Below are 23,880 nucleotides of genomic sequence, written 5' to 3' on the forward strand. Positions count from 1 at the left end.
ATCTATAAATCAACAACATCCTCTCCCGCATATCTTTTCCCGTCCTTTCACTTGTATTCCGACAACCCCAACGTTCCCATTCTAGTCCCTAGTTTCCAATCCTAACCCCTAATTCACAACCCGACCCCAGTACCGTTTCTGTGTTTACTCCACTCTGTCCTTTTATTATGCAACTCCTCCTTCCTTCCCACACACACACACCCAAAGAAACCTGCCCCAACTCATGCAACTCACGCACCCTTTGGTGGAGATGGTCGACAATCCCTGCAGGAATATGTCTACATGTGGAATGTAAAATACTGAAAAGTTACGATTAAAGACACAATGTAAAGTTTCACAATCATCTTGTTTTTTATGTTGTCGATGTTGCCTTCGTTGTGCAACAAGTGTTTGTTGTTTTGCTAATGCTAAGGGTGGATTGTCTTTTTTCCCCAGCATGTTCCCTTGGATCAGAGAGGCTCCGAAATCAGGGTAGCAGCTATTGCCATGGTTCCGCTACACGTTCTGTGATGCCATGTTCAACTGCTACACTGTGGTGCCCTGCTACGTCCTGCTACGTCCTGCTACGTCCTGCTACGTCCTGCTGTGCCTTGTAATGCTGCACAGCGTCCTGCTATGCCATGAACTACCACAAAGAACTGCTACAAACTACTAATTTTTTCTATTTTTGTTATTGCCACTCTTCATTCTAACCCCAACCGGCCCGTCAGACACCGCCTACCAAGAGCCTGGGTCTGACCGAGGTTTCTGCCTAAAAGGAAGTTTTTCCTCGCCACTGTCGCACTGTTGCTTGCTCTGGAGGAAACTAGAACTGTTGGGTCCTTGTAAATTCCGGAGTGTGGTCTATCTGTAAAGTGTCTTGAGATAATTCTTGTTATGAATTGATACTATAAATAAAATTGAATTGAATTGAATGTTTTTGCCAGCTACCGAGAAGACATTTTTCTTTAAGATAGTATGTTTATGAAAGACTTGTGGTGCAAGGACTGAAAACCCTGAGCGATCTAAAGCGAGAGATGAAGTGAATTTGTTTTGGATAGAGAAAATGTTTTTATTTTTTTCCCTCTCTCTGATTTTTTTATTATGTGGTTATTAATTTGCATCTGACTTTTTTGGTAAGTGAATGTGTGTCTATCTGTGTTGTGAAATGTAATTTGAACTTTGTAGCTGCCTTATTCTGGTGTTACAATCTGAAATGTGTTATACATTCATAAAAACACTACAAAATAAATTTTAAGGAATAGGCCCATTGGTCACATTCCATTATCTGATGAGAGTTTTGGCACCAGAGCTCGCTCTGCAATGTGTATGCTAGCACTTTAAAATACGCTATGTTATCATAGGCGACTTCCGTTATTCCAAGTATGACCTTTTAGGAACACAAATTAGATTTTTCAGAAATGACTTCTAAACAGCTGGGAGGAGGCCTCAGGGAAGACCCAGGACTAGGTGGAGAGATTATATCTCCAACCTGGCCTGGGAACGCCTCGGGATCCCCCAGTCAGAGCTGGTTAATGTGGCTCGGGAAGGGGACGTTTTTCTGCTGAGCTGCAACCCAATACCAGATAAGTGAACGAAGATGGATGGATGGATGGATGGATGGACTTCTAAACAAATTCGCAAGTTTTGAAGCCTGCCTTTGGGCTTTTCTGCCTTTTTTGTCAGCCTCCAACACTGGTGCCTGTGATAGGCTGAGACACTGGAAACATACCCTAGTCCTCACTTAGTTTTTGAGCCTTGAAATGTAATCGAAGCAAAGGTTATTGTAGTTTTTCCTGCAAAACACAATTGTTTTCTTTAAATCTAGTTTCTATCAGCGATTTGAGGAGCCGCAGCTACGTGAATGGAACAAATTACACTCCCCATCATGTGGTAGTTAAATGTCAATGCAGATTCAGGAAGCATAGCTTTTTGGCATATGATAAGCTGGAACTAATTAAGGAACTGGAAATCAATGATTGTTGTATTTTCTCCCACATTTAAGCAAGTAGCTTGTCTACAAACAAACCTGCCGATGAAGAACCAGCCACAGTGCTTCCTCATGTTCCTGCTCATGTTCACATGACAATTCTACATATTGTTTTTTCAAACCCTTAGCATGCACAAACTACTCACAAGACAAGATAAATTATCTAACACTTCTAAATCTAGGTTGTTTTTTTAATCTTGGTAAGAACCAAATAATTTGCAGTGCATTGCTTAGTCTGATGCCTGATCCCACTCTCATACTGGGTAAGGTGAATCAATGGGCCAAAGTCCCATAAAAGGTGGTCATTTCCTCTAAAGTCGCTAACCTCTACCTATCACTAACCTCACAGAACAATTCTTTTCAAGTACAGTTTTAATTATTACTTTTACAATGAATATATTTGATTTTCTTTAGGACTGTTTGAAAATGATTGGTCTGGGAATAGGGGTTTTTATGTCTTGCTTACCCCCCCCCCCCCCCCCCCCCCCCCCCCAAGACAACACATTTTGAGTACAGGGTCACTAATTGGGCTTGGTACTGAATTTAATGCATTTCATGCACAGACCAAATTACCTCAAAAGTATTGAGGATAAAAAAGGCCTCTTGATTCAATACAAAATTTTAATACCTAAGAGTCAGGGAGCCAAGAAGCATGCACTACTACATCTACTAATATTTAATAATGCTGCTCATTGGCTGTCGAATGTTACACTTCATAGAGGCACGCAGGAAAAACTCTATGTTACACAGAGGGGGCTCACGTAGTAGGAGCTGAAAAATAAAAACATATTTTTGAACGCTAGCCCCAGTCACTGAAAACTTCCACCCATTTGTTTTTCTTAAGGAGCGTACAAAAAATATTGTTGTGGGAAGTTGAACCTTTCACTTTTGTACCATTTTAATATAGGCATTTAATATAGGCTTTTCCAAAGTCATTATCAAATTAGTTGATCTGAGAGTAAATGAAGCCTTATCCTGATTTCCACAGTTGGTTGTGCTGGATCACTTGCTAAGTTTTGATTCTCCTACTGATCTGGGTCAATAGAAAACAACACCACCCATTACCTGAACAAAGCCTTTAGACTTGGCACATCTGACCGTAGACCAGGGCTCATGTTGCGACGTATACATCTGCCGTATGTTAATCAGGGGCCTGCAGGGCCTAAAAAAACACCCGACCACAGTTGCAGGTAGCCAATGAGAATTGAGTGATTTATTTGTTTTTTTTGCAAGTTTTGTTCTTTTACATTTCAACAAAGTCCGCAATTTGTTGGATTTTACATAAAAATGTGGCGGCTCATTACTGGGGTAAAGAGGCCAGCTGAAACGAACAACCAACAAAAAAATGAGGATGAATAATAAGGATGAATTAATACAAAGTGGACAATTGGCGACAATGGCAAGGTGTGTGAGTGGCTGATTTAAGACAGCTGCGGTCAAGGCACTGACGTCCAGGAAAGCAGCACAGTTTGAGAGGATGCGACTGCTGTTTCGGAACGTTCATGCGATCGGAAAGAAGATGATGCCCTTTTCTGACTACGTTTGGATGTGCAAGTAGAGCCTCTGACACACCAACCAGATGCCTGACCCTTGGCCGAAAAGGTAGTTTGACTGATCAGTCTCCCTGAGCGACAGGACGTAATACATCTTCATAACAGCAGGCGGCGCTAATCTGTGTTGTCCCTCAAAAGTAAAAACCAGCAGCTGATTGGCCGAACGCGTAAAGTGGGTCTGGCTTCTCCGGAAATTTAAAGCCAGACTGTCATAGCGGCTTGTTCAGAATACATTCTTATGTGTTACTTCCGGGTTAGTACTCTACCAATCCAATTGAGTCTGACTGCCGGCAGTGCTCGCCTTCTGACTGAGCATGTCAGGTCATGCTAATTTAGCATAGATTTTTATCCTATCTTTTGCTCTGCCCCCACAAACCAAGAGAGGACTGATACTTTGTATGGACAAGAGTTAGGGTGCACTGAGTAGTTTGGCCAAATAACAATTTTAAACATAGTCGCCAATGACAAAGAAATCAAAAATGGTGCTCCTGCCCCCAAGAAAGAGCATATGAAGAAAGAGAGCTTTTAAGGAGATTTGAGTGTAAATATGAATATACTTCTATATGTGTACTTTATTATAGGCCAGTACATTGTGCCTTGAACAAGAAAGGGCAACATCATGTGAGGCCCTGCACACCTGCTATAGGCTATTTCCTGTGTACGAAGCAGCCATAATCTTTTGGCACAGCACAGTGTTGAATGTTAAGCTGAGTGAGGTTGAAGCACCCCCAAATGAGAGTTTGATAGTGTATTTCATAATGCTGTTTGGGGGTTCTAACGGGCACGGTTGTTGTGTCTTGTTTTTCTGTGACAAATCATTCATGGCACAATCAGAGAATGGCTCAAAGCTGTTTGTGTTTGTGGCTATGTGACATTCATTTTCAACATTATAAAATTATTTGATATCAATTTGCCTACGTTTCCTTTTGTGCAGCTGCATGATAATCTGACTTTCAGTATACTCAACAGCCCTAACAGCATCACACGTTTTGTCGGTCAATAAATTAAAGTATATCTGAAAGATTGTCTTTTCAAAGTCATTTTGGGTGCTGTAGCCTTAAAACGAGAAAAACTGATTTTACAACATAGACTAATCATGTCACATTGATTTTATTTACAGATTGACACTTTGTATTAATGTTGCATACATTTTCTTAAGAGGAAGCTGCTGCTCCAAAAATGGCAGGCTATATGGAGCCTTCTTACACAAACTAACAGAGGAAAAGAAGTGTAACCCATAAGCTATTGTCTGATGAGTTAGCTTTTTAAAAAAAAATGTATCTACATATGCAGAGAAACAATTGCCTCTTAATTCTCATCTCAAGTTGCTTTTAACTGCTGCAAACAATGACCGACCGCATGGAAGAAGAAGCCTTCCCCTGGATATCAGATGGCTATACTCTGGAACCCCCAGAATATTGGCTGTTGCACCCAGAGGCTAAATCGTTGGCTAAAACCAATAAGTTCCGAGATTGGTGAAGTCTAACACTGACGTCAGGCGATAAGGCTCGCAGTTTCTGTTTATCCTGAAGATGTTTGGTTGAAGAAACCTAGTCTTGATCGAAGACAATTCATTTACCAATTATTGTACATTTAGAAACAGACTACTAACTAATTTCACACTTTGAAAGTCATGAAAGCCAGTCAATGTCAATTTAGCCATGGAAGTAATGATGTAACACTGAGCAGCGATGTTGTGGAGGTAATGATGTAACACTGAGTAGCAATAATGACACTCCTCCATCCCCTTCCAATAAAACACAGAAGGGAACAGCTGGTACAGAGCAGACATGCCGCATACTGGCTGTGTGTGTGTGTGTGTGTGTGTGTGTGTGTGTGTGTGTGTGTGTGTGTGGTGTGTGTTTGTGTGTGTGAGACATCCATTACAGATTTACAGATTTTCCCTTCCAACTAAAGGAAAAGTGCTTTAAGCAAGGCTCTAAAAACAGAAGGCAAGTTTTGATGATGATGATGTTACTGACATACTGAATATATATATATATATATATATATTATATATATATTATACACATACAGTATATACATATTCCTCATAATTTTGATCCTTTTCCCATCAAAGTAGAGCACATACCCACCCACATGCTTGCATCTGATTCACATGTTGCTATGCTAAGAACACAGGATTTAATTACAAAACATTTTTTATCATCATGTTTGCAGTTGGTAAAACAAAATTATTATCTCTCCTCTGAGATTAATATAGTATCTGTAGTTAGATCCTTGCTCAAAAATAATGTTGTTGCTAATCCTCGAGGTTTCCCCTTTTTTCCCTTCAAAGAAACAGCTTGACATTGTGGGAAATACACTTATTCCCTTCCTTTCTTGCCAAGATTCAGTTAAGAAGATAGATAGCACCCTCATGTCTGTATGGTAAATATGAAGCTCATATCAGCAGCGAGTTAGCTTAGCATAAAAACTGGAAACAGCTAGCCTGACTCTGTCCGAAGGTAACAAACACCTGCCTACCAGCATGTTTTAAAAGCTCACAAATTCAATTGAAGCCTCTGCTGGTTGGTTTGAGAGTGAATTAAACAGACAAGATGTAATGTGTTAACCACACACACACACACACACACACACACACACACACACACACACACACACACACACACACACTCACTCACTCTATCCGGACTCCATGTAAACCCTTACACGGCTGCCCCACTCCCCATGGATTCATTCATGCAGACTGGTGTTATGTAACAGAGTTTTACCCTTGTCTGCTAACAGACATGACCTTGCATCAACTCCATGCTTCAGACCAGGACACAGATAGAGAGGGAGGGAGAGCATTACTCAAAGAGAGAAAGAGAGAGAGAAAAAACCCTATGGAATGCAGATTTACACACACACACACACACACACACACACACACACACACACACGCTTTCAAAAGACCATTTTCAGAATGTTAGGGATTTAGAGGGAAACAACAGAGGGGCTGGAATCAATATTAATAAATCAGAATGAGATACTATGAATCCTTGTACATTACTGATAGTTCTACATGAATGCATTCATGCATAATTTCATGTTAATTCATGTACCAATACAACTAGGCTCGTCACGCTAGTTCATTAAACGGTCATGTTATTTTTATTTATTTATTTTGTGTACAGGTCACGATTTTCGAACGTGACAATTTCAGGAACTGCCATGAGACAGGGCTTACCAATGTTATAAATTATCTAATTGTCTTAATGAATGGGAGATCAGATGATTATGATGGTTGTGATGTTTGGTGGCTGTAATAAATAAAAAATCCCAACAGGAAGAGGAACTGGCCTACACAGTAATCAAAATGGACTTACTACCGTAATTCAAGCATAATTGAATTTACACCTGTCTGTATCATTTAAATTTAAAATAGTTTCTTTAGATTATTATCCTCACAATGAAGTTAAATTTAGTGATGTGTTGACATAACTACAACATTTTATTAATTTATTTGGATAATTTCGAAATTATTTTCATATTAAAATGAATAATACTATAAAATTAATGTTGTCACATGAAATTAACAAAACTGTTCAAACCTTGGCAGAAAAATGTAGGACTCATCCCCTTGCTGAGCGATATGTATTATTATATAACAATATATTGCCATGGAGGTCTTTGGGTTTTTTGTTGTTAGTATACTCTGTTCAAGACCATGTGACAGTATTTCTTTACCTTGTAATTTACTCTTAGTCTCTAGAGGATATTGTGTTTTCTGTGTCATGTTCCTTGTTTCATTGTGTTTGAGTTTCCTGTGCTCGCGCGGTGTGTACCTAATGTGTCCCTGTAGCCGTGCCCAGCATGTCTTCTTTTCTACACCTGTTTTGCATCTAGCCTCATTAGCCTGCCTCGTGTTGCCAGTCCTTAGGCTCGTTCGAGATGAGCCAGGTCTGCGCAGAATCGATTACCGGCGATCGGCGCCTGTTGCATGCTGGGTAGATTTGTGTCCGACTTGATCCCGACCTGCTCTGACGTCATGCACACGTGGGCAACGGAAATCTCACGAGAGCAAGGCGGCCGCAGTTCTGAGACGCAGGCGGCGCAGTTGCTTTTCACCGACTGCATGAGCCAGGCGGACCCAGGCGGACCCAGAGCATGCTGGGAAACGCCGGCTTCTCAGCTGATTTAACACCTGATTGGTTTACAACATGATGACGTTTTATATAAACTTTATCGTTTTTGAATCAGAGGGATTTTAATTGCTATTTGTCTGATTAAGACTTATTCTGAACAGAACACATGTTGTGTGACTGATAGAACGTTTAGAGTCAGACAGACTAACTGATCAGATTACAGATCATCTACAGTGGTAATTAAAATCAGCAACAGATCTCATGTAGAGCACTTTGCCAGCTACTCTGTCATATTAAACAACTGGAGACTGTGTACAAGCTGATATGTGGGTCTGATTATTTATTAAACGGAATCACACCCACAGTGTTTTGTGCACTTCCTGTCCAGCCTGAAGGGGCTGGAATCGGCTGGAAACTGTCGACTTTACCGCAGCTTTTTGTCACCGCCCCGCTGCTGCGCCTCTCTGTCTACTTTACAGGCGAGGCGCAGTTCATCTCGAACGAGCCTCTTGTTGTCTTGTTGGCCAATCACTAGGCTCGTTCGAGATGAGCCAGGTCTGCGCAGAATTGATCACCGGCGATCGGCGCCCCCATGCCGGTTAGATTGTGTCCGACTTGATCCCGACTTGCTCTGACGTCATGCACAGTGGGAAACGGAAATCTCACGAGAGCAAGGCGGCCGCGTTCGAGACGCAGGCGGCGCAGTTGCTTTCACCGAGCAAGAGCCAGGGGACCCAGGCGGACCCAGAGCATGCTGGGAAACGCCGGCTTCTCAGTGATTTACGCTAATTGGTACAACACTGTGACGTTTTTATAAACTTTTTATCGTTTTTGAATCGGAGGGATTTTAATTAGGCTACTATTTGTCTGATTTAAAGACTTATTCTGTCCAGAACACATGTTGTTGTGGCTAATAGAGACGTTTAGAAGTCAGACAGACTAATGTGATCAGATCATGTATCATCTACAGTGGTGTTGTTCATTAATCAGCAACAGATCGCATGTAGAGCACTGCCAGCTACTGTTTCATAATTAAAACAACTGGAGACTGTGTACAAGTGATATGTGGGTCTGATTAATTTATTAAATCGGAATCGCACCACAGTGTTTTGTCACTTCCTTCAGCCTGAAGGCGGCTGGAATCGGCTGGAAACTGTCCGGCTTTACTGCAGCTTGTTGTCACCGCCCCCGCTGCTGCCGCCTGCTCTCGTCTACTTTACAGGCGAGGCGCAGTGTCATCTTGGGCTCGTTCGAGATGAACTGCGCCTCGCCTGTAAAGTGGACAGTGGTACAGCGGGTAAAGGGGACAGTTTCAGCCGATTCCAGCCGCCTTAGGCTGGAAAGGAAGTGACAAAACACTGTGGTGCAATTCCGAGTAATAAAAATAATCAGACCCACATACCAGCTGGTAACACGTCTCCAGTTGTTTTGATTATGACAGAGTAGCTGTCAAAGTGCTCTACATGCGACCTGTTGTGATTTTAAAAAAACAAGACTGTAGATGATCCGTGATCTGATCAGATTAGTCTCTCTGGCTTCAAAACGTAACTATCGCCACACCAATGTATTCTGTACAGAATAGTCTTTAAATCAGACAAATAGTAATTAAAATCCCTCCGATTCCAAAACGATATAAAAAAGTTTATATAAACGTCATCATGTTGTAAACCAATCAGGTGTTAAATCAGCTGAGAAGCGGCGTTTCCCAGCATGCTCTGGGTCGCCTGGGTCCGCCTGGCTCTTGCAGTCGGTTGAAAAGCAACTGCGCCGCCTGCGTCTCAGAACTGCGGGCGCCTTGCTCTCGGGGATTTCGTTGCCACGTGTGCATGACGTCAGAGCAAGTCGGATCAAGTCGGACACAAATATAACGGCATGCAACGGGCGCCGATCGCCGGTGATCGATTCTGCGCAGACCTGGCAGACCTGCGCCTCGCCTGTAAAGTGGACGAGAGCAGGCGGCAGCAGCGGGGGCGGTGACAGAAAGCTGCGGTAAAGTCGGACAGTTTCCAGCCGATTCCAGCAGCCTTCAGGCTGGACAGGAAGTGATGAAAACACTGTGGTGCGATTCCGATTTAATAAAATATAATCAGACCCACACATCAGCTGGTACACAGTCTCCAGTTGTTATAGTTATGACAGAGTAGCTGGCAAAGTGCTCTACATGCGACCTGTTGCTGATTTTAATGAACAACAGACTGTAGATGATCCGTGATCTGATCAGATTTAGTCTCTTTGACTTCTAAACGTCTCTATCAGTCACACAACATGTGTTCTGGACAGAATAAGTCTTTAAATCAGACAAATAGCAATTAAAATCCATCCGATTCAAAAACAGTAAAAAGTTTATATAAAACGTCATCATGTTGTAAACCAATCAGCTGTTAAATCAGCTGAGAGGCCGGCGTTTCCCAGCATGCTCTGGGTCCGCCTGGGTCCGCCTGGCTCTTGCAGTCGGTGAAAAGCAACTGCGCCGCCTGCGTCTCAGAACTGCGGCCGCCTTGCTCTCGTGAGATTTCCGTTGCCCACGTGTGCATGACGTCAGAGCAAGTCGGGATCAAGTCGGACACAAATCTAACCGGCATGCAACGGGCGCCGATCGCCGGTGATCGATTCTGCGCAGACCTGGCTCATCTCGAACGAGCCTAATGTTTCCCTCCACATTCCAGTTCCCTGATCACTCCAGCTGTGCCTGCTCTTGATTAACTCTTTGTTATTTATTCTGTGTGCTCCCTTTGTCTGGTGTCAGTCTGTTGTAGTATTTTGTGTCAAGAAGTTATTCCTTTTTCTAGTATGTCACTGTTTTCCCTGTTTTGGACTGGTTGCCTGCTTGGACTGTAAGTTTATTTAGGTCATCAAATCCATAGTCTGAATCAATGGAAGTACAGTTCTAGGATAAAGCCTCTCCGTGTGTTGTCGTTCTCAAAATCCCTGCCATGGGGATGTGGATGCTATGGGAAACAACAAACTTCGATGCATAAAATGGCAAGTTAAAAAAAAAAAACTTTGGATGGTGCAACAAGGCAGGCGTGATTGGTTCTTTTGAGGAATGATTGTAAAGATTTACAAAGAATATGCTTACAGCATTTACTCTCTAACTGGGACGTTTTGGGACAGATGGCTGGGATTTGCTATGAACAAAGTACAAACACGGTCTCACAGCAGTTCATGAAACTGTCACGTTATCTTTAATCTATTGATTCATGTACACAAACACAATTTTCTCATTTTTTTTTAGTGTTGCTGTGAATGTAATGTGTTTGTGCTGGTCGCTACGGAATGGCAATGGAAATTTTGGAACAGGGAAATGCCATGCCACACGCGGGAACACAATCCACAAACCCCGGTCTCCGGGGTGAAAGTCCTGTGTTGTTTGACCCATCCACCACCCCAACCAACCTCCTTATGCGGATTTTCGGCATTTAGTAATACTTGCCACCGTAGTCTTGCTGTTACCACAAAACATCCTTGGCATTTAAGTACATTACTGTCCTTACCAACAAATTATGTTTAACAATGTATCAAGCTCATTTAAATATCTCACAATAATGTATTGTGTGAACAGTTAACTTCAATGAATAGAGTATTTGGCGTTTTTCATTTGCTGGGTGCAAATGTTCCCATAAAACAAATTCCTTCCCGAGACTATTTTGCAGAGCCACCGTCACTGCATCCGGAACTAAGCACCACCCAGGACAATTGTGATTGGTTTAAAGAAATTCAAACAACCCTGAGTGTTACCCTTTTATAGATACAGATAGTTTGTCATTCAAACATGAAGAAATGAAATTTGTTACAGAGACTCTGCAAAGTACAGAACAGATAACAATGTCCTAGCGAGAATAAAATATCTAAAACCTATAATCAAAATGTATACTCTTTATGGATCTATGGGGAAATTACAATTAACACACTACAGTAATTGTTAAATTGTGTTAAAGTGTTACACACAAGCTTGAAATACACACACATGCTCAGGTCCTATACATGCACTAATGGAGAGAAGTCAGAGTGAGTGGGCTGCCAGTGCTGGACCAGAGCCCTGAGCGGCTTGGCAGTTCCCAGGAGGTGAACTGGCATCTCTCCAGCTACCAGTCCACACTTTGTACTTTAGTCCAAACGAGGACTTGAACCAGCGACCCTCCGGTTCCTAACCCAACTCCCTACGGACTGACTGCTGGCTACTCCAGCAAAAAACTAAAAAGTCATCCCCTTTGGTTACTTTCTGCTGTTTAGCACTTCGTTCATTCCTTTATTCATTCATTCATTCATTCGTACATAAAATGACCAAACATTGTTTTCATTACACATCAAATTTCCATTCAAAACAGAGGAATCTATCAAATAATGAGCTCAGCTACATCCAGTAAGTTGTTATATTGGATGTGTTTAATTCCAAAGTCTCACAAACCTACAGAGGCAAATACAGTATATCATCTATGTCATCCTGGAGGTCACAGCCGGTGGTCTGAAATGATGTTGCTTCGTTTGTAGTCCGAGTTCTTTGGTCCTCCCCTGACAGTCGTGACACTGATAACTCAGTCCTCTGCCTTTGTCTCTTCAGGTTGGATTCAAACCCTGCGCACTGCAGGACTCAGCCAACATGGGGGGCGAACGCTCTTGCCGGGTGACCTCGAGGCTGCACCATGGAGCACAGCTAAAAGAATAGAGAATCAATGCAAGTGCAGAGGACAGACTTAAGTATGCGAGTTCATAAGCCTCACAGCCTCAGGGAGGAAGCTCCATTTTAGCCTTTTTTTTGGCTTTAAGGCACAGTCTTATGCCTGGAGGGGGGGGGGGGTAAACAGTTTAATCTGGTTGTGTGCTGGATGAGTATCATGATACCTGCAGAGCAGCTTCCATACCAGACAGTGATGGAGGAAGTCTGTGTGCTCTCCACCACACACCGGTAAAAGGAGGTCAAGATGGCACTTCAGCCTCCACAAATTCCAGGTGTTGTTGGGACTTCTTCTGCCCTAGGTATTTAAAGGTGGACACCATCTCCACAGCTTTAATGGGTTAACCCCTAAAAACATTACATACTACACTTCCCATGATGCAACTAATATGCACAAGTACACATTTATGTTCCCAATTATTCTGATTATTCTAGTATTTTTACATTGTGATGCTGATGGAACTTGCAATTAGTGATGCTGCTGATCTTAGCACTGGCACAACAATACTGTAGTAGTCCGACTGCTCCCTCTACAGGACAAAGAGCTTCCTAACATCTATCATACATGTTAAATCTTTCAATAGAGAAGTAACCTCTTGTTTAGTGAAATCATATCAGACAGCACAAAAGGCCGTACCCTTGGTCAACAATCTGGAACTAAGCAGGGGCTGAGCCAGGCGCTTTAAACATTCAAGGCTCAGCCCAAACATGCTTCATTTACTGCAGCTAAAGGCACTTCCTAACCATTTGATAATAGAATTCTTGAAAATCAGTACATTATTTGGGGAAAACACAATAGTAGGACAAGCAGCTTTACTAATCTGGAAAGCAATTTTCCGAAAGAATTAACAAAATGAATGGCAATATTTCCACTGTTATAACTTTTGCTCCATTGATTTGCCGCTCCAGATGTCGGAAACGACACAAGGTTAGTTATTTTAAAACCATGACATTTTTGTGGCTTTTGAGAAAACTTAAATATCAACCTGCAACTATCAATAGTTTGTTTTTAAGAAACCCAGTCGTGTCATCTTCAGTTTATTATTGAATGTACGAAAAAGAACAACAATCATTCATGACAATCAGTGTCATTAGAAAAAGTGCAATTCATATCAGCAGTCTCATAATCTGTGGGACTCAATGAGGCCTGTTGACGTGACCAATACATCCTACTCAGTAATGCGCATGATGGTTCACAAGTTACAGGCTTATTAATGCACATTGTGACTCCGTAAATGCATAAAGACATAGCTGTGCTAACAAAGGAATATAAACCGATTCCACTTGTATTACAAAGCATGCTGCTGTACAATATAAAACTACATAAACTCTGACAAAAACACACAAACGTTAACACACTAATATGCAAAAGGTGTTGATTGTGAAGTTCTCTGATAAAGTTACTGGAAAACAAATCTCACTTTCAGGCAGTGCTGAAATTACAGTCGGAGGGTTAAGTGGCTTGGTTCCACTCACTGGACCATTTGTCATGATGTCACAGGTCACATGCCTTCATTACATGCAAATGCTGGGTGGACAATAATGTTAACGTTGTCTGATGTAAGACTGTGAGAAGTGTCCTCTCTCAAAGCTGAATAAAAGAATTTGTTGTTTTGGGGAAAAAGACTAACCAAGAGTTAAATGAGAAGATGGATACCACGCTCATCTCTGTATATTAAATATAAAGCTACAGCTAGCTTAGCACAAAGACTTTAAAGAGCCAGAAATAGCTACCCTGGCTCTGTCCAAAAGTAACCAGCACCTGTAAAGCTCACTAATAAACACACATGGTAAAACTGACAAGATGTTGTTTATTGGGGGTTATTGAAGTTACTGTGCCATTAGTCTATATCCACGATGTTCCGCTTCCATGTTCCGCTTCCAATTAAAATTAAAAACTACTCCTGGTTTCTTTTACTGTTCTAGTCTTCTAGACATGAGTGCAATACAGTATAAAGATTGTGCGGTTTTCAAACACATACTAAACAAAAAATGTGTGTGATATTATTCTCCTATAGTACCCTGAAAAAAATCAGTGTCCACTTGAAATCCTGCCTGGTAGCGGCTGGGACTGAAAGATCTGGGGTCTCATTTATAAAACTGTGTGTAGGATCCTTAGTAAAAGTATACATACAAACCGTGTTGTTATAAAACCGTGTGCACGTACATCTGTAAGCAATGTTCCCTTTATAAATCACAGATTACCTACAAGTGTGCATACTGGGTTTGGGCAGTAACATGAGAGAGAGAGAGAGAGAGAGAGAGAGAGAGAGAGAGAGAGAGAGAGAGAGAGAGAGATTTACCAGTGACCTGGTCTCGAAGAGGAACACGACTTCTGCAGTTTGGCAGCATTTCGGGTTGCGACCTAATGAGAAGGGAGAGGTGTTTCAGTATTAGTTTTTGGTATTCAGTTTCTGAACGGTGTCGGCACAAGCCAACAGTTTGGTGACAGCGTCTGAGCCTTACGTCATAATTTTTAATTAGTGACGGTAAGACAGTATACCCCAGTGTAATGGGTGTGACGTCATGGCCCTGTGAAGGGTGGAGGTTATTTAAGGACACAGGTAATTTGCGCTCTCTCTCTCGAATCGCAGTTTCAGGAAGTGTAGCGGAGTGTATGCGACGTGTGCAAGCCAAACATTTCAGATGTTTAGATATATAGATCTTGGAGCAGAGTAACGGTCATAACTGTTACCCAAAACCACAACACATAACGACATTAAAAACATGCTGCTGGTCTGAATGAAACCTAAATGACTTGAAGGACTGTCTGCAAGTGCAATATTGTCTGTGATTGTTTTTTCCCACATTCATTTAAAGTAACGGGCATTTAATTCTACAACTTGTTTTCCTTTTTTAGTTGGGTTTGGTTTTATTCCTTTGAAATATTATTATTATTATAAAATATTATTATTATTATTAAAGGGTAAAGTGCAATATCACTGACGGGCGCGGTGCACTCTTAGGGCTGGTTATAGGCTTAACGATAGCTTTAAAGACCCCTTATTGCTCGCTAGTGTGGTTTGAGGTGTTGCCTTTTATTATTCCCTGCATGTGATTAATGGGACACCTACCTGTTTTCAATCACTACATAATTGGCGTGGTCGGCAGGATCAGGTGGGAGGCACATTTCTTTTGTTTCTTTTTAGTATTTTTTGTTGTTGCTTTTTGCCCTTGTTGATTGGTTTGGTGTGGGGAAGAACAGTGACAGATATCAGCGACGGGGGACCACAATCTGGGTTATCTACCTCCTCTCAGCAACCGACTCGGTCTAGGGGAAGGATGGAGGATCTCCAGGCTCTCATGGAGCAGATGCAACAGCTGAAAGCAACCAATGAACAACCGATGGAGTAACTGTGGGAACAATCTCAGGTACCAGATGCCATGCCTGGGCCTCCCATTGCGTTCCTTAATGTGGTCCCGGTTAGCAGTTTGGCAAGTGAAGCTACCAACTATTGATACCACCCAACTCTAGTGCGTACATGAATCAGCCTCTTATCCTGCCCTGTATATCTGTTATGGTTTGGGTTTTGTTTCCTGCTTCTTTTTCTGCATTTGTTGTTTTCTGTTATTCTCCATGTTTTCTCCCTGGTCTTGTGTTGTCTCTTGTTTCTGTATGTTCCATTTCTTTTATTTTGATAGTCTGGTTTTCTGTGCTGTCTTGTCTCTAGTTTTACTGCCTGCCTTGTGTTTCCCACTTTTATGATTGTTGTCCCTGCCCTGATGTGATTCACCTGTTCTATCATCTGTTCCTTGTTTGCTTGTTACCTCTTGTGTTTAACCTTTGTGTTCCCTTTGTCTCTTTTCAGATCGTTTTGTGAGTTTGTGTGCGTGTTCGCCATCTCCCCTCAAGTCTTTATTATCACTCTCTTGCCTGCCTCCTCTTTGCATTTGGGTCCTCAAATTCTGTTAAATTATTACAATACCTGCACCTTATGGAGGCTGATGAATATGTTAAGGACCCTGGCAGTTGTTCTTCGTTACGTTAGCTGTCTGTCATTTCCCTTTGGAAACAGCCGGTTGCACCCAGAGTGGTGAGGAGCTGTATTTGGACCGGTATGGTGCGTTTCTGGCGCGTTGCTTTCTTTACTTGACCTAATCCAGTACATAGATCCAAGAGCACAGTTTTAGGGAATTTAAATCTGCATATTAGCCAGTCTCCGCCGTGGTTCCTGAAGTCTCTTTCTCTCCTGTTTCTTCTATTAGCGTAGTCCTCCTGCAGTGCCGTCATGACGCATTGCGCATGGAGATCATCGCAGTATTTATATGTTTACAACAATTTGTGATTGTTAACACCTTACCAAAATCACAGCATCTACTAGTGGTATCCCCTACCCCAAGAAACAATTTTAAGATGAAAGTCTAACAGAAACACTTTTCTTCATGCTGATTTTGTCACAAACCGTATTAAAGTTCGGACCAATAACGAGGGCCTAACGGCTGTATTTCCAAACTTTGACATTTGATGATATATGCACAGTATTAAAGACATATTTAGTTGTTTGCACTGTGTTCTGCCGTTATCTTATGGTAGGGTATATGATGCTATCCTGTATTCCATGCAGTCGGGCCATCTCCTCATTCTGCTCTCCTTAGCGAACGATATGATTAAATATTAAGATTTAATTTTCATTTAAGATTTGAGTTGGATTTTACAAGGTGTTTGTTGAACAATATCCCTTAGTAGAAGCGCAAATAACACTGCTGGATTTAATCTTCATTATAATGTGCATCAATACTTGAAAATATGAGTAATAATTATTCCCACATGTACTTGCAGTCTGACATCAGTTCACCACCTCACCATTTGCATCACCTATTCCCATTCTCTCCTAAATGTGCGTACTCATGGGTCAGACTATGTGGAGGACCGCACATTCTCCCGTCAAGTTTGTTTTTAAAAATCACAACCTTTGCGTGGAAAGTGGCGTACGCACGTTTTCAGTCGTTTTGTGGGTAGGCCACATGACCCCCCTGGTGAATGCAGTGTACCTGGATTTAAACCTCACAATGGAGGGCCGTGTATTTAATCAAATTTTGATTTTGGCTCCTAACGATCACAAAAACAATGTAATCGAGAAAAACGATTATTTTGCGCAATTAAACTCTTATTTTGTCTTGTGTTCTAAAAGGGAATTCAAAAAGTTCAACCGGAGATTTTTTAAGGGAAATGTCCCGGTTCAAGGTACTTTCCCTGTTGATTTTTTTTTTTTTTTTAAGTTCAATAAATGCAATGTCTTGCAAAAAATGTTGAGTTATTGTGTTGAATAATTGTGATTTCAATGTTGACCAAAATAATTGTGATTATGGCTTCCATAATTGAGCAGCCCTATCACGTTTGTATGGTATCACCAGTGTTTGTTTGAGCACAATTAAACCACTACGTATGTGTCACAGATGTATGTGTACAGTAAGATTAATTATTTTGTATTACATACACTCGTTGCTGTCAGTCTTAATCTTAGAGAGAATGTCTTTCATTCTCCACTATCCTCCCTTCCAGAACATCCCCTCACAGATCTGTAGCTTGTTAAACGTGTAGAAAAAGTGAAAGAACGTTATGTGCAATTAAGCATATTTTTGTTCCCTCTTACGGATAGTCTTTCTGCCTTCTCGCCTGCCTCATTTTTTTCTCTCGGAAGCCAGCCTCTGGTTCAGGCGACAAAGCTGCCGAAGGAAGCCGTCATTGGGTCCGATCTCTCTTCTGTGCCGCACCGTGGCCAGAGCACTGTGGACGTCCATGTTCTGACGAAGCATCAGGTAGGCTATGACTAAGGTAGGTGAGCGGCTGTAGCCTTCCCTGCAATGAACGTACACTTTACCTGCAGAAGCAAAGAAAACCAACCGTTATACGTTCGACCAAATGTACAACATTAGTATCTGAGATATTACACTTGATTTTAATACCACATTCTTTTAGTTTTTTTGGGCCACTTCAAGGGTAGTGGGGAAAAGCTCAACATTGTCATATTATAACCTTGTAAAGTTGTTATGGCTAGAGTGTTAGCAAAGCCAGTGCCTATTTACAGTCTCAGCAGACACAGAGGAACATACACCTTCAGTTGGAGATGGAATTCATTCATTTTGTGTTTCCGGTAATAAGTCCAATATTAATTCTCCTTTCCTTTAAAGGTCCCATATAATGCTCACTTCAATGTTTATGCTTGTATTTAGTACTTCTACTAGAACATGTTTTAAATGCTTGAATGTTCTAAAACCCCTTGCTTTCTTGTACTGTCTGTCCGAATATAACTATTCATGTGTGTGTGTATATGTGTATGTGTATATATATATATATATATATATATATATATATATATATATATGTGTGTATATATACAGTGTATATGTATAAAATCTCTATCAATCATGTGTTTCCATAAATCTTTCGTTTATATAGATCATCAGTTTATTTAAAACAGCTCCTCTTTTTCTTTTTCTGCATTGCAGCAAAACACATTATGGTTCACTATCCCAGGCTCAATACCCCTATATTATATATTGTTGCTGTTGGTCTTTTATCGCCATATTTTATCATTACATTTTTTTCCTTCATAAATGAATGCTATTGGTCACCCTTTATATCTGTGGTTTTTACAAATATTTAACCAGTGATGTGGTGATTTTGTCTGACTTTGTCAAAGGTAAATAGCTCAATAAAATGTTTCGCCCAACAGCGACAATAATGTTTGCACTTAAAGCGTAACTCTCGCCAAAATGCAACCTAGGGTATTTTTGTGAAAGTTCAAACTTTTGTTTAAAAGCATAATTAGGACAGAAGCGCCACTTTATTTTCGTTTTGGGTCAAATGGCCTTTTGAATGGAATTGCTAGGAGCGCTTCTATGATCACATTAAAATCACTATTTTTAAAACACTACAAACACTGAAAACACTGAAACTTTGCTCAAACCATCACCAGGGGCTCTACACAGAAACTTGAGCATTGAAAACATTGTTTGTGTACACAGAGTTTACTAAAAAGAGTTTATCTTTATCTGTTGGTTTTTCCGGTGCTACCATCTCGCCAGTCAAAAAGAGTTTATGTACACAAACAATGTTCTCAACGCTTGAGTTCATGTGTAGAGCCACTGGTGATATTTTGAGCAAAGTTTCAGTTTTTTCAGTGTTTGTAGTGTTTTAAAAATAGTTATGAAAAAACAGTAAATCTTAAAAGTAGCGCTTCTGTCCTAATTATGCTTTTAAACAAAAGTTTGACTCAGGTACATTCACAAAAAGGCCCTAGGTTGCATTTTGGTGAGAGTTACGCTTTAAGGTACAGGTTAAGTACAGCACAAAACCTATGTTTTCATAAAGTGGTTTATGACCTTCAGTTAATTTCAGATCTGTTATCTTCTGACCTTTCCCATTTTTGTATGCGAGGGCCTTCTCTATGAAGTCTGCCCCCTCTTCAAAGTAAACGCTGATGTCGAAATGGTCGGTGTCGCTGGCTGGTATGCCGCGGTAGGTGATTCCCGAGCCGGCATAGAACTCAGCGTTGGTGTTGACGTGCATGTAGGAGTTTCCCTCGGCGGCGTTCAGGATGTGGGTGATGCCCCTATGCTTGAGACGCATCAAGTTCATCGCCACAAACCTGCATTGGATTGGTGAGCAAAACAAACACACCATAGCGTTTACTTCGCTCAGACTGCTAATGCTGAGCAGGGTTGGGTGTTTTTCCAATACCGGTTTAAAAAAAATTGTTGATTGTTGTTGGTTCTGGCGCTGTGCAGGCATAGGCATCAACAATTTTTTTTAAAAAGATGATAAAAAAGAAACACAAAACGACAGTCTGCAACATTAAGGAATGGCTTGTTTATTGCTAAGGCCATTTGGTCAAATGTAAATAATTTATTAAAAACGTGATAACAATAACTTACAACATTAACTTAATTCACCAATAAATTGCTGTTAAATGACAAAAACAGATGAGAATATGGTATTCTGCAATAACTTTGAATGCACATCAAGATTTAAGTAAATGCACCATTTAGTCCTGTCTGACGACAGCAGTGACCATAATCACAAATTTTGCCTTCTTGAATGGATACTTGATGAAGACATTGTGCGGTTGGTTTTTATACCAGGTAGGCTTTATCAAATGGGTTTTTCACACATCGTTGCAAGATTTTTTTGTATGACAGCAATAATATGTTTAAGTAGGACATAAAATGGGGTTCTACTTTTTTGTCTGTGTACAATGTGTTTATTAGGGCCCGAGCGCCGAAAGCAGCAAAGGCCCTATTGAAACTAAAGGATTATTCAGTTTTTCCCGGCAAATGAATTGCCTTTTTGAGGGACTTATCATATTCAAAAACTCACCAAATTCGGCGGTCGCATCAAGTCTGGTGAAAATGTACGTATTTTAATGGTTTCGGGAATGGCCGCACAAAAATGGCTCGCTAGCGCCCCCTACAAAATTAAGAAAATTGAGCCCCTGCATTACGTTTAACGTAGACTCACAAAACTTGGTAGACATATCTAGAATGGCAGGATGGACATAAGGAAGTCCGCCATTTTGAATTGATTAGTGCGATTTTGGACATTTCCACATGTCATACTTTAACAAACTCCTCCTAGAGATTTCATCCAATCAACTTCAAACTTGGTGTGTGTTATCTTAAGATGTTAAAGATGAAAAGTTATTAAAAGAAAAAAATTTCGTCGCAGAGCATGGCCGTGGCGGGGCGGCCATTTTTTGCGTTTTGCCATCGAAACAGGAAGTGGGTGTAACTTGAGGTTACATTGTCCGATTGGCTCGAAACTTTTCAGGATTCATCAGAGTGACGACATCTACATGTCAATTTGCCAATTTATTGGCTCAAAGTCATAACGCCCCCTAGTGGCAACCGGAAGTAGGCCTAAAAGACAAGGTGCTACACTTTAACAAACTCCTCCTAGAGATTTCATCCGATAGACTTCTAATTCAGTCTGAGTCATCTAAAGACCTTAACGATGAAAACTTATAAAAAGAATACTTTCCGTCAAACGGTGTGGGCGTGGCATGGCTGCCATATAGTGTTTAGCAATGAAGGAGAAAGTGGCTGTAACTACAGTGTACGTTGTCATATCTGCTTGATATTTCCCACAATCACCAAAAGTCCAGGCCTGAGGACATCTGCAGGCCAATATGGACTTTTGGAGATAGCGCCACCAACTGCCAACAGGAAATCAGCCTTAAATGACAAACATCATCCGATTTACATGAAACTTAGAATTGTGGTCTACATGTGATACTGAGCCGGCCCCTATACTTTAACCCTGCCTAACCACTTAGGCCACGCCCCTTCCATAACATTTGAACCCTTTAAGGTGCAGTCTTGTGTGAGGTGTCATTGAACTCAGCAGAGACTTCCTTTTTCGTTGGTGATGGTTTCACCCGCCCCCCTATAATCGGCCACGCCCCCTTTTCACAGATAATGAACTGTATGACGTACAGTCTTGTCTTATCATTGAACTCAGCAGGGACTTCCCCTTTCATTGGCAACGATTTTCTGTGTCTGAGTGACACGCAAATGCACGGTTGCAAGGAGCGGCGTCTGCCAGTAACCCCGTCCAACGCTGCTTGCAGCTTTAATTACTTTTATAATTTGTAACTGAGTATCTAATTTAATTACTTTTTGGAAGAAGTAACTAGTAACTGTTACTAATTACTTTTTAAAAGTTACTTGCCCAACAATGGTGGCTACAGAGTAATTAGAAAATGTTTCAATATGTAGCCAATCAAATACCTTTTGACTGCAACAGTGGCATAAAGCAGACAGCTAGGTAAGCCTTAACTTTAAACCAGAGATTATTTCTAACATGCAAAATGTGAAATTATGACCAGCCATGAAGCAGGCAATTGGTGAGAATGGAGTAAAAGTAAACCATTGTCTAAACTGTTGCATGTAGTTCAAAGTCAAGATCATATTTATTGTTTTACAACTGTGGCTGAATCTCATTTTTTTATCTTACCCACGCGGGACCTAGTGGTGTCCCGTTTCTTTTTGTGATCTAGGGGTAAGGGGTGTATGGCCCTAGGACCCATAGACAGTGAATGAGTCTATATTATTTAAAAAAGATTTATTTCATTGCCAATACATATATAGTGGCTTGAATAAGCTTACACCCATGCTAAAGGTATCCTGATCCAGAAAATAACTGGCCTTTAAAAGTAAAAAACAACATGCTTCTATGGGAATTTAACATAGGGGAATGTATACTTATGCCCCCTTTATTTTAAGGAAGAAAACTTGTTCATGTACAATACATTATTTATTCACAAAGAATTGGTTTCTTTAAAAGGTTGGATTTTAAATACATTTTTTGAATTAAGGCATCATGATCAATTTCCAAAGGATATTTTTTTATTCCTCTTTTTAATCAACTTTAGCAAGGGTGTGTAAACTTATTCAAGCCACTGTACATGTATCTAATAGAGCAGTGTAAATATTATATAAGGCCTTCCTCAACATGCACATGTATTTTAAGTTCCATTAAAGAGGGGTGGTGTGGTCACATTTGAGCATTTAAAAATTAGAAAAACTTGAAAGTAACGTATGAGGTACTTTCTGAAGTAACTAGTATGTGCTGAGTGCTTTGAGGGGCTTAACATATTCAAAAACTCACCAAATTTGAAACATTTGAACTATTTAAGGTAGAGTCTTGTGTGAGGTGTCATTGAACTCAGCAGAGACTTCCTTTTTCATTTTGTGAGGATTTGACCCACCCCCTATGATTTGGCCACGCCCCTTTCACAAATAATGAACTGTATGACGCACACTCACCTATAGGATTATTAGGAAGACCATACTAATACTGTGTTTGACCCCTTTTCGCCTTCAGAACTGACTTAATTCTACGTGGCATTGATTCAACAAGGTGCTGAAAGCATTCTTTAGAAATGTTGGCCCATATTGATAGGATAGCATCTTGCAGTTGATGGAGATTTGTGGGATGCACATCCAGGGCACGAAGCTCCCGTTCCACCACATCCCAAAGATGCTCTATTGGGTTGAGATCTGGTGACTGTGGGGGGCATTTTAGTACAGTGAACTCATTGTCATGTTCAAGAAACCAATTTGACATGATTCAAGCTTTGCGACATGGTGCATTATCCTGCTGGAAGTAGCCATCAGAGGATGGGTACATGGTGGCCATAAAGGGATGGACATGGTCAGAAACAATGCTCAGGTAGGCCGTGGCATTGAAACAATGCCCAATTGGCACTAAGGGGCCTAAAGTGTGCCAAGAAAACATCCCCCACACCATTACACCACCTCCACCACCAGCCTGCACAGTGGTAACAAGGCATGATGGATCCATGTTCTCATTCTGTTTACGCCAAATTCTGACTACCATCTGAATGTCTCAAGAGACTCATCAGACCAGGCAACATTTTTCCAGTCTTCAACTGTCCAATTTTGGTGAGCTCTTGCAAAATGGAGCCTCTTTTTCATATTTGTAGTGGAGATGAGTGGTACTCGGTGGGGTCTTATGCTGTTGTAGCCCATCCGCCTCAAGGTTGTGCGTGACGTGGATTCACAAATGCTTTGTTGCATACCTCGGTTGTAACGAGTGGTTGTTTCAGTCAAAGTTGCTCTTCTATCAGC

The 23,880-nt window shown here is 41.1% G+C and overlaps 1 protein-coding gene across 1 annotated transcript in view; it reads right to left on the reverse strand.

Moving 5' to 3' along the window:
• Positions 1-13,307: 13,307 nt before the first annotated feature.
• Positions 13,308-23,880, reverse strand: part of LOC116702641 (dual specificity protein phosphatase 3) — a 22,973-nt gene continuing 12,400 nt past the window's right edge. Inside the window, exons 2-4 of the mRNA XM_032536963.1 lie at positions 19,648-19,880; positions 17,883-18,110; positions 13,308-14,653 (exon numbers count right to left, since the gene is read on the reverse strand). Of these exons, the coding sequence (XP_032392854.1) occupies positions 17,911-18,110; positions 19,648-19,880 (433 nt within the window). The 3' untranslated portion in view covers positions 13,308-14,653; positions 17,883-17,910. The remainder of the gene's footprint in view (positions 14,654-17,882; positions 18,111-19,647; positions 19,881-23,880) is intronic.

Source organism: Etheostoma spectabile, chromosome 15, assembly GCF_008692095.1.
Source record: "Etheostoma spectabile isolate EspeVRDwgs_2016 chromosome 15, UIUC_Espe_1.0, whole genome shotgun sequence".
NCBI lineage: Eukaryota > Metazoa > Chordata > Actinopteri > Perciformes > Percidae > Etheostoma > Etheostoma spectabile.